Source organism: Pleurodeles waltl, chromosome 4_2, assembly GCF_031143425.1.
Source record: "Pleurodeles waltl isolate 20211129_DDA chromosome 4_2, aPleWal1.hap1.20221129, whole genome shotgun sequence".
NCBI lineage: Eukaryota > Metazoa > Chordata > Amphibia > Caudata > Salamandridae > Pleurodeles > Pleurodeles waltl.
This window is the reverse complement of record NC_090443.1, coordinates 361,932,418-361,952,332: the sequence shown is the minus strand read 5'-3', so window position 1 is coordinate 361,952,332 and position 19,915 is coordinate 361,932,418. Positions and strand designations below refer to the sequence as shown.

General features: G+C 45.2%; 1 protein-coding gene across 2 annotated transcripts in view; it reads left to right on the top strand.

Annotated features, from left to right (window-relative positions):
- The window catches only part of FAM234B (family with sequence similarity 234 member B), a 254,974-nt gene that overhangs the window by 218,853 nt on the left and 16,206 nt on the right, over positions 1–19,915 (top strand). For both annotated transcript variants that reach the window (XM_069231446.1, XM_069231447.1), the window contains one exon: positions 2,175–2,286. In XM_069231446.1, coding sequence (XP_069087547.1) covers positions 2,175–2,286 — 112 coding nt within the window. The remainder of the gene's footprint in view (positions 1–2,174; positions 2,287–19,915) is intronic.

Genomic DNA, 19,915 nt, shown 5'->3' with positions numbered 1-19,915 from the left:
AGAAGCAAATGATATACATCTAGTGGCTGGAAAAAAAACTATGGGAAACCAGAAAACCTGGAATTAATCATGGCTTACCCACTTTTCCAAATTGTGTGATTTTAGGCATGATTCATGGTGTGCGCTGCACAAAACCTGATTCTATTTTTGATTTATTAAACTATAATGTTGTTAATGTATGATAGGAACCTAGGGCACCCATAAAATGCACATACCAAGTGGCTTGCTTCTTTAATTTACTATTGATGGTTTTCTCAGGGTAGAGGAAACAATTTAGGTTTCCAAATTTATGTATGAAAACTATCACTTTTAAATGAATACATATCAATGCACTGATAAAATAAATTGTACTAAGGCAAAAATGTTCTGAATGTTAACTAAATACACTTTTTTTTAATTTTGAAGAGACTGTCTTAGTTTTACACCTGTGCTACAAGATGTCTTTAAAAATGAAGGCGTTTCTAAAGTTAAGTGCAGGAGTCCCTAGTTACTTCTTTTCTTTAACACCAAATAAGAATGATTGTATGTCTATTTAATATTTTTATTATTAGTGCGGAGTCGAGCAAACAGCTGCCCAGTGCTCCTGTTGCCCAAGGGGCCGCATGTAAAGGTCAGAGGGGCCGCATGAGGCCCGCGGCCCGTACTTTGAGTATCCATGCCTTAGATAAATTAATGGGGAGGGTCCTTTTACAAAGACTGGAGAAGAATTATGCTGATAATTCTATATTGACTGAAGTTCAGTACGGTTTCAAGAAAAGGTTGGGGACAGTAAAGCAGTGTGTTAATCTGTACTTGCTTAATGGGAAATACACAAAGGCTAAGTCCGGCTCATTATATTTGTTTCACTGATCTCAGTAATGCCTTTTATCTGGTGGACCACTCGATTCTGTGGCAAACACTACTCTTGCTAGGGGCACCAGAGAATAATGTTAGCTTCCTGGCTAATCTGTACAGGAAGTTCACTGCTAAGGTATGTTTTGGCCCAAATGGGGAATGCACCAGCCCCTTTAGAGTTAAGAAAGGGTTAAGACAGGGTTGGGTCTTGGCCCCTTTACTTTTCTCGCTTTATATTAGTGGGGTTGACGACACCCTTAGGCCTTGCAAGCTAACATGCCTACTGTCGCCGTATGTTCAGTCCCTGTGTTATTATATGCTGACGACAATGTCCAGAACAGCAGTCGGCTTGCAGAGGCGTATGGACTCCTTTATAGACTTTATGGAAGGAAGAAAATTGATGATAAACACTACCAAGACCTTTATAACGGTATGTGGGAAGAGGCCCCGGAGGAACTGAACTTTTTTTTATTAGAGGCTATTTAGTTACAAGGGTTAAAACTTTTAATTATTTTGGTGTATCATTTACCAGCTATGGCTCTTGGGGTAAACGTATACAAGGCACCAGACATAAAATGAGCAGGGCTTGTGAAGATATTTTTAGATTTTTGCATAAGCTTGATACTCGCCTTATTAAAGAAATGATTAACATCTGCCAAGCAAAAGCACTCTCCGTTGCCATGTATGGGGAGGCATCTGGGGTTATGCGAAGATTGGCCCCATACAGATAGAGAACACCTTCCTCAAAAGGTAGGGAAGTATTCCCAACACAGTCTTAAATTACGTTACCCATAAGGAGGTTGGACTTAAATATTTAAAAGATCAACTTTTACTCCAACCAATTTTACTTTGGCGATCAATTTTGGCTAAGTCCGAATCAAGCATTTTGCTATGGGTTAAACTGGGTCATTGTTCGTCTTTTTACCTTAGGAAAGGGGTTGCATTTAAGTAGCTGATACATGCTACTATATATTAGTGTTGGTCGCAAAGTTATTTTTATATGTATGTTCATGGTCCTTTATACAATGCTGGTCCCGTGAGTGACTGAGAAAAGTAAATGGAAAAGTTTGGAGGCGCAGTTTGCTAATGTTTTTTTTGCAGAGGTTAAACTGGTGCGGCTACAGTCAAAAGGTCCCAGACAATATCCTCTACCAAGTGTGCAGTTGTATTATTACTATCTTGCAGTGGATAGATAGGCTTTTGTACTGTGTATCGAACGTGTTTGGCCCCTCCATGTCTCATATTCACGTCTTGAGACCTTTGGGAAGAGGAGGAACCCACAATTAAAGCTCATTGAAATTCACTAAAAGAATCATACTCACGTGCATTATTTTCCTTAGTTTTCAGGAACTGATGAGTTGCCTCGCTATCATCTTTACCTTCTGCACCCCAACTACCCTTCAGTGCTTTTGGACCTTTTCAATAGTACAGCAACAGTTACCGCAACAGCTGGTGAGTAGGGCCAGAGTGTGTGGAAAGGCCTTCCAGTGACCGAAGCTCCCATAATTGAAAAGCCTTTGAGAAATTCATAGTGTAAATGAACAGCCTAGGCTGCCTTAGCAAAATAATGTATAATGTGACTCAGCACTGGTTCTTTCTTGTTGTCTTGAATAGTGTTAACTGTAGACTCCACGAGCAGGAGTGTATCTTCGATTATGTACAAATTCACGGTTGTCTGATTTTTAATTCCTCACCTTGTGACTACTTTCAGACACCAGACAGGAACCAGAAAATTCCTTCAGTGATTCCCGTGAGCATCGATAGATGGCATAGTGCAGCTCTGCCTTGACTTGATCCTGCTCGGGATGTGATGTTGGACCCAGATATAATGGGCAGACCTGTGCGCTGATGTCAGTTTTTTCTTTTTCCACCTCGGTCGTGGATCCATAGCTCTCTCCTTCAACTTTTCTGTCATTTGACAGGATATTTTTAGTCCACATTTCCACACAGTGTGCATTGGAATATGTCTCCTCTGAAGGCTACAGGATTGAAGCCTTGCATGGACTATCACAAACAGATGTCTGGTATAGATCCACACAGCAGGTATATCTCCGGAGGCTGGGTTCATCTCATGACCTTGCGTCTTGCGGAGACTGTTCCAGGATGAATCCCAAGGCTATCCGGAATGATGAAGCAAAGCTCTTTGCACGTCGGAAGACACACTAGGGTCGGTTCCGGTTAAGTCGAGGATACCGACCTGTACGTCCTCCCGAGGCCGTTCTCGAGAGAAGTCGTTAGGTAAGTCCAAATAAAGAATACACACAAGAAGTTGAAGCACGACCCCCCCTCCTACTGCCTCTTTCATCAGAACTCACGTGGGCATCAAGGTGCTTCTTGATCTTGGTCCCAATCTCCTACTGTGGAGCCGATCCCATAACTTTTTTGGCAACCCAGACCAAATTCTTGGGCCCGTTTGGGGTGCCGCAACAAAGTGAAGCCTTCAAAAAGGCTATGTTGAGCATCTTTAGCAATCTTCTAGCTACCTCTGACTTGTCTTTGAGCCCCAAGGATCTGGGGACGCCTCCAGTAGGATTACCGTTGGTGGATCTGTCCTCAACATTGTCTGTGCCTACTGACTCTGCTGCAGGTGCCACCCTGACTCTGGGGCTGACGCTCATTCTGACTAAAAACCTGGCACTGAGATCGTTGTCAGTCCCCGTATGCCTACCTGGCATGGACTCTGGAGGAAGAACCTGTAATTCAGTCAAACTCAGAAGCAAATTTGACACAATCTCACCCAAAGTCACGCCCTCCACAACCTCCGGTGCAACCAATTCAGCTCCAATCTGGCCCAGAGAGTGCTCTACCTTGTTCATGACCACTCCAGGTTCCATTTGTTTTTAGATTCAGAAAGTAAGCATGATGACGGAGATAACTGGGATGATGCAGCCTATTACTATGATGTCTAAAACCTTGTCTTGGACCCTCAGGAAGGCCAACCCCATAAATGCCCTCCGCCCTACAACCTACCCCCCGGTGCTTCCATAGAGGAATCTACCACGTTCACAGTAGTAGTGTACTCATTACAAAAGCGGCTGCGCTGTTGGACCTTCAACTTCCATCAGTTGAAGTCAAGACTAATGTACTCACAGAAGTCCTGTGACCCAGGCATACTTTTACAGACCCCTTTTGCTCTTAAGCGAAGCCCTGAAGGGCCTGCTTATGGGTACTGGGGCCAAGCATCAACCAGGAGATTCAGTAACTACTGCGTTCTCTGATGGTTGATCCGAAGATATGGAGACATTCGAAAAGTGAATTTTCTCCTCTGCTTTCCTTACCCTGCTTTCATAGACTGCAAGTTGCTTCCTGGGATGATATTTGCATGTGTTATGGGATATGGTCTGCAAAATCTCCCCCTCAGTCCTAGAATAATTCCGCTTCAACCTTGCACATATCGTACACGATGGCCAAAACTCAGTGAAATAAGTCATCCGCTCTGGGCTGGCACCACCTACTGGGCAGGACAGTCGGCATCAGCATTGTGCTCTGGCGGCATAGGTGGATGAGATCCACATAATTTTCAGGTGAATTTCAGGCTAATGGACATGCCATTTGATGGCACATGTCTCTTGGGAGACAAAGCAGACTCGACATTAGAGCGCTTGATAGTGTTCGCTAAAGTGATCTCCCTTGGATTCTCCGCTGCCATGTGGCCGTATTCCTAACAGTTTTGCCCCTTTCAAAGCTTTGGAAGAAGCACAAACACAATGCAGAGGTCCTCAACAACAGATATCTCTCTCCCCCAAGTTCTTTTAAGGCTGGTGTCTGGGATCTAGTTGACAACGTCCAGGCCCTCAGAGGTGATGTCCTGCTTAGTCCCTCTGCCACCACCTCCAAGCCACTTTTGCTTACCCTCTATGGCACACAGCCTCAATGGAGGCAGGATAAGGTATTACCTCCACGGGTACCAGAGCATCACATCTGACAGGTGGGTGCCTCAAATTGCCTAGCAGGGGTAGCCCTTCACTGCATATGCCACCCACACCAGAGCATTTGTCGGAGGACCACTTTTCCATCTTATCAAAGGAAGTCCTTTTAGACAAAGGAGCTATCAAAAGGGTCCTGCCATCAGAAATAGGGAGTGGATGCTACCCCCATGATTTCCTGTTGCCGAAGAAGGGTGCAGGCCTTCGTCCAATTTTAGACCCTTAGTTGTTCTCAACTTCTTTCTCAAGACTAACACGTTTTGGATGCTCATTTTGGCCCACATTTTAACTTCCCTGCATCCAGGCAATTGGATGGTGGTGTTGGATTTGCAGGAGTCCTATTTTCACATCCTCGTCCTGCAGCCCCACAGGTGTTACCTACGGTTAGAGGTGGGCCACAAGCATTTACAGTTTCCTGTATTCCTCTTCAGCCTCCTTAGCACCCCTTGGGTCTTGACAAAATTGACAGCAGTGGTTGCAGCACATCTTCGGGGGTCAGGAATACCCATCTTCCATACCTTGAAGACAAGCTGCTAAATGCGGGTTCCCCATAGTAAGTTGTAGGCCACCTCCAAACAATAGTGCACCTCCTAACATCTTTTGAGTTCCCTCTCAGTGTACCAAAGTCATACATGATTCCATCCCAGAAGCTTCTTTCATTGATGCTATTCTGACTACGGTGCCCTTTCGAGCAATTCTGCCATCTCAATGTGTCCAGGACATTCGGGCTATGATCCTGATGTTTCAACCTCTATCCTGAGTCTCAGTGAGAGCAGCCTGGAGGCTTTCTGGCCTTCTTAACTCCTGCATCCTGCTTGTGGAACTTGCCAAATAGCAGTCGGATCAGAAGTTTCAGTGGGCTCAGCCCTATGGAAATGAGTTGGATTCCATCCAGGTTTCGGAGGATACTGCAAAAGATCTGTGTGGACAGTTGGACCGGTGGCACATCCCTCTCCTTACCCCACCCAGAATTGACAGTTATGATGGAAACATTGTTGTAGGGTTGAGGAGTTGATCTGGGAACTGTAGAGATCAGTGGCCTCTGGTCTCCAGCAGCGTACCTCCTTTACATCATTTTTTTTGAGTTGTGGATGATTTGCTTTTCACTGAAGGCCTTCCTCCCATCCCTCAAAGGGAAGCTGGTTCAGGTTTCATGGACAACACCATTACCATGTGCTACTGAAACAGACAGGGTGCAGTGGGTCCTGTGTCAATTGCCAAGTGGCTCTATGCCTCTGGAACTAGGAATCTCCCTGGTCCCCAGCCACCTAGCAGGATCTTTGAACGTTAGTGCAGGTGAATTTAACTGATGTTGCATAGTGGACCACAAGTGGCAATTATACTCTGAGGTGGTGCATAGCATCCGTCATCCAGCAAAGGGGAGAACTCTGGCTCGATCTTTTTGTCTTCGCCGACAAAGTGCAGTGCTCAAGCTTTTGCATGTTGGAGTTCTAAAGGTGGCCCTCTTACTGAGATTCTTTCTGTTCAGGATTCCTATATGCCAGTGGTCTCCAAACTTTTTATGCTGTGCCCCCCACCCCCAGTTGGAAAATAAAAATCATTGGGCCCCCACCTCAGAATTTTTCACAATTATTTTATAAAGATGGCAATGTTTGAATATGTCTAGGCCTATTTAAACATTGCATTTAAGTACTGTTACCTTTTTTCAAATGCAGTAACATGCTTCTGCTTAAAACAAAGGCCTGTTATCTGAATAATGCTTCTTATGGCCAGAGGCTTGGGGGGCCACAGTTTGAAGACCTCTGCTATATGCCTTCGAGCCTCTACCTCTCCTGCCCAAAGTTCTGAAGAAAATCAGGCTTCTTATTGGCCTGGAGATTGTAGTTCCCCAGAACATGCAGGTATGAGCATCTGTTCCCTGATGAGACTGCTGCTTCGGGAGGATCTTATGTCGCAGCAGCAGGGCAGACTCCTGCACCTGGGCCTGCACAGCCTACACCTTCATGTGTGGTGATTGAGCAGGAATAGCTGACTGCTTTTGACCTCTGTCCTGAGGCTGTAGATGTTATCTTGGCAACCAGACGAACATCCACAAAAGCTATATACAATGGATACCGGGAGAAGTTTGTATCTTGATGTATCTCTCAGTGGATAGAGCTATTGCAAGCCAATTTGTCAAATGAGTGGCTATTTGTCTTACCTTTAGCCCAGCAAGGACCTGCTGTGGCCACTTGTACAGGTTATTTGTAGGCCTTGACATTCTCTTTACATTTAACAGATCATCCACAATTGTTTATTTCACATGTTGTAATGCATTTTCTGTAAGGTTAGTCAGCATGTTTTCACCCTTCCAGGACTCTTTGCTCCACCTCATCTCTTGAAAGAGGAAAAAAGACTCCATAATGTGGATCCCAAAAAGAGCTTTTGCATCGATTGCACTGAGGACCATTGGGTGGACACTCAGCTCTTTGTGGGGTTCTTAAAAGCAAAGAAGGGGAAGGCAGTGCGTCCAGAAAAGAACTATTTCAAGGTGGATACTCCTCTGCATCAAAATCTGCAACAAACTGGTTACGAAGCAGCCCCAAGAGCTTTATGCCATATTCCACCAGGGCCAAGGCAGCTACCACTGCATAGTCATGCAGAGTACCTGTCTTTGCCATCTGTCAGGCTCCAACGTGGGCCGCAGTTCATACATTCACAAAGCATTACTGCTATGATTGCCAGGCCTGTCGGGAGAAACTCTGCCCTCTGGTCCAGCAGGACGTTTTGGTCTGAGCCTTTCCAAAGACCCACCACCTTGGGAGGTAGTGCTTTAGCATCTGATCACGTGGTGAGGAATCTGCAGCTAGAAGTATCCATCAGAAGCACAAGTTTCTTACCTTTAGCAACACTTTTTCTGGTGGATACTGTATCTAACCACAGGGTCTTTCACCAACCCTTCCCATTCTGTGAAATAGACTTCCTCTATCTTAAAAAGGTCTCAATTGGACACTGTGAAATTTAGACAGCCAATGAATCTGCCTCAGCCATCATGGACAGTGTTAGAAAGAAACTTGTACCAGAGTGCAGGAATGGTGATTGCATAGGGCTCCTTTGTCACTTCTGGTGGTGGGACTAAGCTGCACGATGCCACCCACCCGCTTGTGATGGAATTGCTGAAAAGATTTGCTTTGTTCTATTCTGTAGCTTTATTACAGCAGCCACAGATACTGCTCAACCTAATCTCGCACCCGTCCATCCAAACAGGAATTGGCCTAGGTCAACTGGATTGAGGTATGGTGGACTTGGAGGAGCTTCCCCTGCGCTTGGCAGTCATGTCTACCGGGTGACACAAGCACATAATATTCATTAGCCGCCCACCAACGTCTTTCAGACATTAAGCATTGTACAAAACATGTCTGAGGGAGAACTGGTGGGGGTAAACTGATGTTATTATTATTCCATGGTATAGGAAAAAATTGCATTTGTTTTTATCGCTTATTTTAAGGTTGTTTTTTTTTAAAGAAAATCACGGAACAACGTAAAAAATGGGGAAGAAAAGCAAAAGTAGGTAGCAACGAAGAGTGGGAAACATAATTTAAAAAATTGCATTTGTTAGTTGCCAGAAGAGCACTTCACAGGAGCAGACTAGTTGGCAAAGCTTCATTTGTTTCATGACATTTGACACTGCAAGGTTCTAAGTGTCCTGTTTTCATTCTGTTTTTTGATAAAGCACTCCTATCCTGAAAGGGCATATCAAAGCACTCTGGAATGTAATTGGCATTTTCCCATTTACATTATACAACAACAAGCATTTGCAGTGCAATAGGTCTCGCATTTTCTTGAGTTAGAGCTATTTGCATTGTAAATTCATAAATGGACTTTTCTTGCCACACAAATTGGTCAACCCTGCCTCATAATTTTGTCTTTTCCTGCCATATAATTCCAGTGGTCCTGCATAACTAAAGCATTTTTATTTACCTTGTTTCTCTATCTTAAAACATATACAATTATCATATAAACCTTTATCAGAAATAAAGTTTTGGCTTTAAACTATATAGCTCAAGACACCATAACGAAAATATAATTTGGGGCGGATTGGAGGGTGAAAGGAAAGAAGTCGAGAGTAAAGATGGATTGGACAAGTGGCATATTAACGGTGTCATGGGCCCTGGAGTAAGAAAGGAAAATGGTTGACTGCAATTTCAGTCGATAAATACAGCAGTGATTATAGTTGAGTGAGATCTGTAGGTCTCTGGGCCCCGGTGCCACTGCAACTGTTGGTCCATTGATAACTAGGCCTCAAGAGAGAAAGCGGATGGGGCAGAAAAAGAGAAGCAAAAGGAATACAACAGACAAAAGGAAGAAAGAGGAGGGGTGTCGCAAAGAAACACAAGAAAGAAGGGAAAAACGGAACGAGAAAATGAAAACACAACTAAGAGAATCAATTGAGCAAACATGAGCCAAAAGAAAAAAGGGAAGGAAAGAAGGTAGCGAGCGAAAGACAAAGAGGACAGAATACTGAAAAGTGTGAAAAGAAGAGAGATGGTGATAGAAACAAGCAGCAAAAGAACCAGGACATGTATGTACTCGCACATTTCCCACAGAGACAGAATGGGAAATCCATTTTGACACTTTGGGCTCGACAAGTAACTTGTGGCTTCCTCACACAGATGAGAAAAAGAGGGATTTGTAGTAAAACATGAATTCACAGATAAAGATAAGAAAACACCAGAGGAAGGAAGGAAGAAAAATCTAAAAAAACAAAGTGAAACTACAAATACCGAGTCAAAGGAAAGAGCCGATAAAAAAAATGAAGAGAAGAGAAAAAATAGGGAAAGAATGAATGCCTGATGATGAAAAAAGAGAGAACAGAAACAAGGAAAGAAATAACCAAGTTTTTGCAAGTTTGAAAGAGGAGGTAGCAAGGGGAAGAGGGAAATAAAAAAAGTGAGATGAGTAGAAATGAAAAGTAGAAAAAAAGAGCGAAACTTAATGTGTGGATTTAAAGAGCTGGAAAGAGAAAAGTGGGTGAGAAAGAAAACATTGAGAGTAAACAGGGTAAGGGGAAGAATGGAGTGAGATCGGTGAAACAGACCCTTCCAATTAAAGGTGGAAGCCAAGAATAGATTTAATTGGTTCCCCCACGTCCTGAAGTGGAGGTCAGAATGTGGAACAGCAGAGGGCGCTGCAGAACAGCAGGAGGTGCAACAGCCGAGATGTTTGTGAACCCCAATACAGCAATATTGGGGCCCTTATGATCAGGGTTGGGGGTATAGACACAGCTGTGTCCCAGCCCAGTCCTGGAATAACAGAAAGGCAGCGGGTCAGGAATGAGAAACGGAGCGAGGTAATTCCTGGTAATGGAACAATGGGGCGCTACAGGTTAGGGTTGAGGTGCACTGACAGAGTTGTATGTGGGCTGCAATACTGGAATAGTAACGGGCACACAAGGTTAGAAGTGAGGTATGTTATTGGAGCTATGTGTGAAATTTAGTATTGGCGTGCCAGTGTTGTAGAGTATTAGCCTGGAGGTGCCCTGGTGAAGCTGCAAGTGGGGCACAGCATGGGAGTGGCATTGCCTCTGAACCACAGATGTTCTGAAAGGCGTGTATGTGAGCCTCAGTACTGAGAAGAAACGTGCACTGAATGTTAGAAGTTATGGATTCTGATGGAGCTGTGGTGGTTCCCATCAACAGTGGAGTTGGGTGTAAGACTTGAGGTGCACTGGCTGAGCTGCGTTTTGCTCTTTTGGGTCCAGTATTGGCTTGTCAGTGGGACTGAATATTACAAAGGGGCTCCTGTAACGGAACTGTATGTGAGTGGGGTCACAGTATAGGAAAGGAAGTGACCTCGCTGGTGTAGAACAAAGGTGCACTGATGGAGATGCATGCGAGGTCCGAGTCATGGAGCAGCAGTGTTTACTGACTGTAAGAACTGAGGCGTGGGGTTCTAACATTGGCACAGCTGAGGGTCTGGAGTGTGTGAACTGAAGTGCACTGATGGAGCTGCACGTGAGGTCCCAGTACTGGAACAGCAGTGTGTGCACGGACTGTAAAAACTGAGGTGCTCTGGCAGACAGCGTGTGTGGGGTTCTGGCACTGGCACAACTGAGGGCCTTGAGTATGTTAACTGAGGTGCACTAATGGAGCTGCGTGCAAAGCCCCAGTACTGGAACAGCAGTGTGAGTACTGACTGTAAGAATAGAGGTACTCTGGTAAACAGCGTGTGTGGGGTTCTGGCACTAGCACAGCTGAGGGCCTGGAGTGTGTGAACTGCGGTGCACTGATGGAGCTGCATGTAAGGTCCCAGTACTGGAACAGCAGTGTGCATACTGAAAGTAAGAACTGAAGTGCTCTGGCAGACAGTGAGTGTGGGGTGCTGGCACAGCTGAGGGCCTTGAGTGCGTTAACCGAAGTGCACTAATGGAGCTGCGTGCAAAGTCCCAGTACTGGAACAGCAGTGTGTGTACTAACTGTAAGTATAGTGGGGCTCTGACAGACAGCATGTGTGGGGTGCTGGCACTGGCACAGCTGAGGGCCTGGAGTGTGTGATCTGAGGGAGCTCCACACAAAGTCCCAGTACTGGAACAGCAGTATGTGTACTGACTAAGAACTGAGTTGCTCCAGCAGACAGCGTCTGTGGGGTTCTGGCACTAGCACAGCTGAGGGCCTGGAGTGTGTGAACTGAGGTGCACTGATGGAACTGTGCGGTAGGTCCCAGTTCTGGAACAGTAGTGTGTGTACTGACTGTAAGAACTGAGGTGCTCTGCCAGACAGCGTGTGTGGGGTGAGGGCACTAGCACAGCTGAGGGCCTCGAGTGTGTGAACTGAGGTGCATTAATGAAGCTGCGTGAGGTCCCAGTACTGGAACAGCAGTGTGTGTACTGAAAGTAAGAACTGAGGTGCTCGGGCAGATAGCGTGTGTGGGATGTTGGCACTGGCAGGGCTTGAGGGCCTGAAGTATGTAAACTGTGGTGCACTGATGGAGCCACATGCGTTTTCCCACTACTGGAACAGCAGTGTGTGTACTGACTGTAGGAACTGAGGTACTCTGGCAAGACAGCATGTGTGGGATTCTGACACTGGCACAGCTTGAGGGCCTGAAGTGTGTAAACTGAGGTGCACTGATGGAGCTGCATGCGAGGGATCCTCCGCCCTTGCTCTCAGCACCGGAGACCACAGGCAGACACACTCGATAAAGAAAATCCAAGCCAAGGAAGGGCATGGAGCCAGGCAGCTGAGAGAGGGTGCAGAAAGCCCATAAAGACAAAATGTGACCAAGATAGCAGCCTGATTTATAGAGTTGTTTACAGCTAAGCTAAACTCAGAGCAAGAATGCTCTGGAAATGAAAAGGGAAGCTTCACTGGAAAGGAGCAGGAAACTAAGTTTAAAAAAAAAAAAAAAAAAGTCTCTACCGACCAGATTAACAGGACGAAGTGTAATTATACAGTAGTTGGTCCCTGCTCTGACAGAGAAGAAGGAGGAACAAAGAGGCATGACTGACCACTAGCAAGCAAGAATTTTTAAATGACACTGAAACTAACAAATGAAATAGCTGAAAGCCCATGGAAGAAGTACACTTAAAAGTTTATGAGGTCGAATGCTTACACTCGACCTAAAAAGGAAGGGTTTTGTTCTTGACAGCTATTCATTCTATTCATCAGCAACCTATTTCACGTAGTTAAATGACTGTGAAGGAATAGATCCTTCACCAGCCCTGACTTTTTTGATGACCGGAGCTAGCCAGTTCTTTTTGGAACTTGATCTTTATTGTCTTGCCAGATGGCTTCTTTGTTTATAGGTGGTACCATAGATCATCTTGAGTGCCGGAGTTAAAGTTTCTAACTTTACTCTGGCTTCCACCAGCAATCAGTGCAGTCTCCGAAGGATTGGTGTAATACATACTCTCTTGTGTGTATAGATATGTTTATTGTATCAATATTAAAATCCATTACAATTAAAACCCATTATCCGACAATTGCAATAACATGTAACCACCCAGTTCATGGTGTGTGTATAACTTTAAAGCCCTATATTACTACTAAGAGCACAACACTAATACCAGACAATATGATCACAATAAAAACGTGGCTGCAACAATTACTTGCCCTTGAAGGCAGCAGAATATTCTATAACAAGCAATGCAATTGCAGCAAGGAATTACATTTCAATATCAGCATAAAAAAGGCCTAAACGTCATAATATAAATCAAACTGCAAAAATCAATAAATAAAAGAATATTGCACAGGTTAGTTACTGAAAATAGCTATGCGAGTCCTTAAAGTGCTTGCGTGCTTGCCATATTTTATCTCCAATAAGACACTCATATCAAATAGTGATAACATAGTAAAAAAAAGACTAAAAAACAGCTATATTAAAAACAAATCATTATTACAATACCCTATGGACACTAATGGAGCAAGAGCAAAAATGGTCACACAACCCATTAGTCACTACTCGCAGTGACCCTAGTGAACTTGTTTAGTGCGACATTAATACATTTAGTTAGCAAGACATTCAAAATCATATTATCTGGAACTAAAGATGCAGTTTTAGCCTGCCGACATGAGCGGGCCCCAGTTCATTCCACTAGCCCCGTTATAAAAATCTGCACTCCTTCAATAACGCTTGGCACAGGCATACCACATGTTCGAGAGATTCTTGCCAGCTGCCACAACTGGGAAGATGTTTAAAAAAAGCACAGTCTCCCAACCTGAAGGCCATAAATTTATCCTTCAAATAAATACTATAAGGACACGAAAAATAGCTTGCTGTGGAGGCTGGCTGGTAAGTTGTAAGTACTGCCCAAGCGTGCTTACAGTCGGCAAGGAGGGCTCTGTCTGAGTGAAAAGACCATGACTGCACACCTTTTTTTACAATCTATTTTAATCTGTAACTGAGATGGGTTATCAGTCCAAAGGTCTTCTACTTTCATTCTCTCTTGTGTGTATTAACCTCGCCCCTAACTGCCACATAGTTTCTCACTTCCAGTTTCTTTAATGTCTCATGTTGTGCCTACATTAGTCTAGTCTTCTCCCAAAGACCGCGCCCGCTGCCCTATCCTGTACTTGTAATAAGGGAAATGCTGGTATCAAGAGTTTCAGGTTAGAATTCGCTGCACAGACAATGGTGTCATAAGGGCTACGGAAACACAAAACCTGTGTTCTCCAGAGTAGTCTGTAAAAGTAAAGAAGCTTATTTTAGAGGTTCACATGAACCAAATAAATTATCTTCCATGTATTTCCTAATCTGCCTGACCTTTCCAGCAGAGACTAGCCAAATGAATATTTTGATATAAATGTTAGTACACCAGCAGCCCACTTCCAAGTGGTTCCGGAGTTCATTCAATTAGACATAACGTATCAACTCCTGCTCTTAGTTAAATTGTTCTAATTGGTGACATTTGCAGTGGGAACCACACTAATATTCTTCCATACCCTGGCCAGACACTCTGATGTGGACTGTGACTACAGTATGTACTAATGCATAAGTCTCTGTGCTGAACATTTGTAATTGAAACCTCATTTCTCTTTTCCCTCTACAACTAGTGTCATTGTTCTCATTTCTTACCACCATTCTAGATGGTGATATGGCTTGCTTATCTGACAACTATAGATATTATGGGTTATCCCATGATGGAACATGAAATAGTATTTACTTGTAAACATGGAAAATGGACTCGGGACAAATAGTTTTTGCAGTGTTATGGCTGTCTTTAGTACGATGGTCCAGTTTTTTAGGTATAAAACTGTAGCCTATTTGCTTTCTTTTGAACGTGATGCTACAAAATAAATGTTTTAAGGAATTGGGCAAGGACTCTTTCTCACTCACACACTCTCCATGACAGAAATCTACTCAGTACATTAAATATGCAGATCATAATTTTTTAGAAGAGTGATGCAGGTTTACAAAAAGGTACACTATATTGACGTCTGTGAAAGCAAGTTGCCTTTTGAATGGTGGCTGCGATTGAAAAGAGGGTGACATCCTCCCACTGAAGGTGAGGTGACATGTATGATCACCCCAAATCACGAAACAATCTGCATGTTTATCACTTCTGATGGAGACTTGTAGCCGCAGATTCCTCACCTTTTAATTATTTCCCAGGCGTCAGACTGGATCCAGATATTTTTCAGAAGCACCTCTGCATGCCAGTAGGTGGTGCCATTCCTCTCTGTACTGATGCCGTTCTGCTCAAGAAATGATGTGCGGAGCATGTATATAGGCACCACTTCCATGCATAGATGTCAATTCCTTTTTATCCAAGCCAGCAAATATAGATCAGGAGCCCTCTATCGTCTTTCAGAGACACTTTCCTTAAGATTTTTGTCCACATTTTTTTTCAGTGTGCAGGGAATGTCATCCTCGAAAACGACAGGTCTTATGCCCTGTAGGGTCTATTGCAAACAAATGCCATTGGCAGATCCCCATCAAGTGTGCTTGTGGTGTCTAGGGTCAAGTCACGCCTCCAAGGCCTACTATGACTGCGAGTTGATGAACCAAAAGGCCATCCAGGACTGCGAGGTGAAGCTTAACATTGTCAAGCATAGGAAGACTCCTCTGCAAGACCCATCTAAGTTGTGGTCCAAGGCCAACATTTGGTCCCGGTGCCATTCCTGTGCTTGGAGTTGCCAAAACTGCTCTGGAGGCTAGTCTTCGTAGCAATCCTTATTGTTTGGTCAGGCCAAATAGAAACACAAGAAATTGAAGCGGGACTCAGCCCCATCTTGCCACTTGCTTACTCTTGAGCAGGCACAGGGGCAGCACCATGGCTTTCAGTCTTGCTCCTGGAGTCGCTCAACTTTGGAACTGATCCTGCAACTGGTTCCGGCAAAATCTGTTTTTCCTGGGCTGTCCGTCGCTGCACAACAGATTGAAGAGTTCTGTGCGACCATGTTCCAGCACTTCAGATCTTACTGACTCCCACTAGCACATAGTCGGTCCCAAGTGAGAAGCAATCCAGTCTGGATTACCACCAGTGGCTTCACCTTTGGTGTCAGTTGGACCCTCTAAGCCTGCCAGGATGCCTCCAGCACCGATCCAGACCTTGCATCCAACACCATCGTCCACTGGTCCCTGGGATTTCAACTCCGGTTCCGAATCTATTAATGACAATTGAGGAGATACCCTCAGTACTCTTAGAGTCTGCGCCAATCCAACATCGACTGAAGCAGAGCTCGACGATAATAGAGGGGCAACACTCACCCTACACACCTTTTTCAGCACAGATTCAGATAATGATGCCGGAGATGAGTTCGCTCAGCCCTATCAAAACGACAATTGGTATGATGACTTGCAGGAGACTAGTGGTCTCTATACCTCCTCTGAAATGGCCTTCTCTAAACTCCTGTACCAGCCATCAAGGAATTAGTTTACTATGGTAATGCTTAGGGCGGCCAGAGTCCTTGACTAGCAGCTCCCCACCAGAGAGGTCAAGACTAATGTATTGACAGAAGCTCTCCATTTGGAGGCAGACATCCTCTTGAGTCCCTTTTACCATTTAATGAAGCACTAACAGATATTGGGGACTTGAGCTAAACCTCGCTCTGGTACCCCAGTCAACAGACAAATAGCGAGACACTGTCCACCTGCCCCGGGCAACCTTGCGTTTTTCTCTCAGCGCCCCTCCAATGAAAGTTTAGTGGTGTTGGTGTCCCCAAGCAGATCTAACCCCAACACTCTTCCTACTACTCCCCCCGATAGGGAGTCTAAACAGGTGGAACCATTAGGGAAACAAGGTTTTTTTCATCTACGAACCTGGCTCTCCAATCAGTTATCGCCAGCTGCCTCCTGCAACACTTTTCCAATGCCCTTTGGGACTCAGTGGCATAAGTCCGCCCTGGTGTCCCTGAAGCTTTCCGACCTGTCGTTGACAAGGCCATCCAGTATGGATGTGATATGGCCACATTCACAATGCGTTTTCGCTTGACGCCACTGGTTCCATTGGGTAAGCTTAAGGTACTAGTGTTGCCTATCGCTGCCATGCGTGACTATGATCAGTTGGGTTTTTGGGCAATATCCAGTCCTCCATTATGGGACTACCCTTTAATGGGTCTCACCTGTTTAGAGACCAGGCTGATTCTGCTTTAGAGTGATTTAGAGAGATCAGAGCTACTGCATGCTCTCTGCGCTCATCTGGTCCACTTTGCCAACAGCACCAACCTTCCAGCTCCTACCACAGATTTGGCAGAGCTGGTTCATACTGCCAGCCTTTGGCAAAGAAACCAGCAGTTTCAGTTTCATGATCAAGCCATGGTGTCCCGCATGACCACGGTCATCAGGCCGCCCAGTCTTCGGCACCCGCCGCAGCCTCGCCTCTGAAACCCTTTTAGCATGCCCTTAGGGAAGCATAGCCATCCAGTGGGAGGCAAGATCAAAAGATTCCTCCTGGTATGGCAAGCTGTAACATCAGACGGTCCTGCAGATCGTTCGCAGGGATGTGTCTTACCCTTACTCGCTCATCCTCTGCACCTTCCTTCATCCCCCCAGCAAATGATGGGGAAGCGAAAGCCTTTATGGCCAAAGGGGCTGTTTGAGAGGGTGCCAGGGCCAGAAATAAGACATAGTTGTTATTTTGCTACTTTCTGGTGCCCTAAAAGGACTGAGGCCTTTGACCTATTTTAGACCTGCGGCCACTCATCACCTCTCTCCGGAAGAAGAAATTCAAAATGCTCGCTTCGTCCCAGGTCTTATTTGTCCTCGACTCTGGAGCCCGGATGCTGGAGTTGACCCTGCAGAATGCCTGTTTCCATGTACCCGACCTACCGGCTATCTGCAGTTCGTGATGGAACAGGATAATTTTCAGTGTGCAGTGCTCCCCTCTAGTCTCACCCGTGCCTCTTGGGTGTTGTGAAAGTGATGGCTGTGATGGCAGTACACCTTCAAAGGTCAGGGTTGCCAGTCTTCCCCTACCTTGACGACTGACTGCTGAAAGCTGTCTCGCCACAGGCAGTCATCAACCACCATCAAAGTGCGATAAACCTCCTGTCATATTTGGAGATCTTTATCAAAGTGCGGACTCCTGACTCCTTCTCAAGCACTTCCCTTTATAGGAGTTATTCTGGACACTGTTAATTTTTGTGTCTTTACCCCAACAAAGAGAGTCCAGGATTTTCAGAATAGGTTTAGATCTTTCAGCCTCAGTCCTGGATTTCAGCAAGGTCAACTCTGAGGCTGCTGGGACTGATGGCCTTTTGCATTTGCAGCCCACGCAGCGTCTCCATTTTAGCTTGCATATTTTAGCTGGGCATCTTTTTCTGATGATGACTTTACATGTTTTTACACTCATGTGACGTGTAATGAGAGGTCACTGTAAATGCGGCTTATTCCTCATAAGCGTTGCTGGCTTGTGGTCTATACACCCTGTCCAAGTAAAAAAAATACAGAACACAATGCCCTTGTATTATGATTGTCAATTGGAGATGCCTCCGTAGTCAGACAGATCACCACATCAGCTCCACATCTCTGAAGCAGTGCGATATCAACAGTGCTTTCATAATATATATATTGCCTCTGTAATGCATTCAGCAGAGGAGCACTTATGCTGGTATTATCCTGGAACACGGTGTAGTGTGACTAAGATGCAGCCCTGCTGACTCCTACACCCCCTTTCTGCTGAGGACGATAGCCTGCAGTACATCAGACGGACTTCCTGGTACTTCATACCCAGGTATTAGGGGGGGGGTGGTTAGGCTACCCCAATATATCTGGCAGAGGGTACTCCCACTATGCTTAATGGTATAGGCAGAATCAGATAGGAATGTACCAATGGAGTGACATTATCATGATTGAATTGTTTATCTTTTTTACCATTCCCATAATGCTGGTTACAGTGCTTTGTTTCATCTGCCTAATAATCGCAGCTCATTCTCTCTATGCAAGAATACGACTGTTTCAATAAATGTTTGAAAAGCCAATTTTGTATCTTTCTTTTGTTTATCTTGCGAATGCATTGTGCTAATGAAAGGGTAGATCTGTTTCCATGATTTCCTTGGGAATCAGAGTATTCGGGTTCTATGACACAACCACGCATTCCTGAGCCACGCATGCCTAAACAACACGGTCTGAACCACGACTGCGTCTTTACAACAAATTTTGTGATGAAAGATTGATTGGTAAAGGAATATGCGTGGTAAATTCCCTCACCCTAACACCAGATACCCCAACCCTGTAATCTACCCTTAAAACTGCCCCTACCCCCGCCACCCTGAGCTCTAAATGACCCTGTCCTGAACACTACCCCTTACCCCTGCCCTGAGCCCTAAAACTGTCCCTGCCCTTAGAACTACTCTGACACTCCCATCCGGAGTACTAAAACCCAGCCTTTGCCCTTAAAAGTACCCCAACGCCCACTCACCCCAACCAGAACCCTAAAACGCTGCCCCTTGCCAAAAAGAAACTACACTACTCCCCCCCCCCCCCACCCTGAGCCCTAAAACTGCCTCTCAACCTTAAAAACAATCCCCCACCTAGAACCCGGCCCCAGCCCCACTTACATCTCCCGATCCTTCCTGTACCTGATCCGCCCAGCTAGACCGCTCTCTACCTTAACCACGCATATGCGTAGTTAAGACATATGCGTGGTTAAGGCAGACTCCAGGCAGTCGTGGTTCAGACAAGTGGTGTTCTGCTTGCGAAGAAACTGTACACGTGGCTCATTCCATGTTGTAAAGGCCATTTCCGAGTAGTCATGTTCAAAGTTGCAGGTACCATCTGGCACCCTGGTATGTTCAAGGGTTCAGATGGGGCACTGTGAGCTAGCTAGGAATTATCAACATTTCCTGATGGTAAGGACGGACTGAGTTTCTATATCATTACGTTTATGTTGACCTGATACACAGCCCTATTCAATTTGTGGGAGCCATATAACACCTCAAGGCCGTGTTCCACATCACCATTACATTGACATTGTGGGTGAATGAGCTCCAAGATCTCAGTGTCAACCTCCTGTACACCACCTTCTTCCCAGACAAACTGGTTCTACAGACGCAAGCATCCTTCTTACAAAAGGTTGTGATGCCTCTTCACGTCGGTCGAACCTTCATCCTGCCACGTTCTATGCTCCACCTCACCCCTTTAAGGAGGAGAAGAAATTCCATCACTTGGACCCCAAGAGAGCTTTTACATAGATCTGACCAAAGAACACCTGGTGGACGATCAGCTCTTTGTGGCGTTCTCTAGAGCGAAAAAAAGCAAAGCAGTGCAGAAGAGAA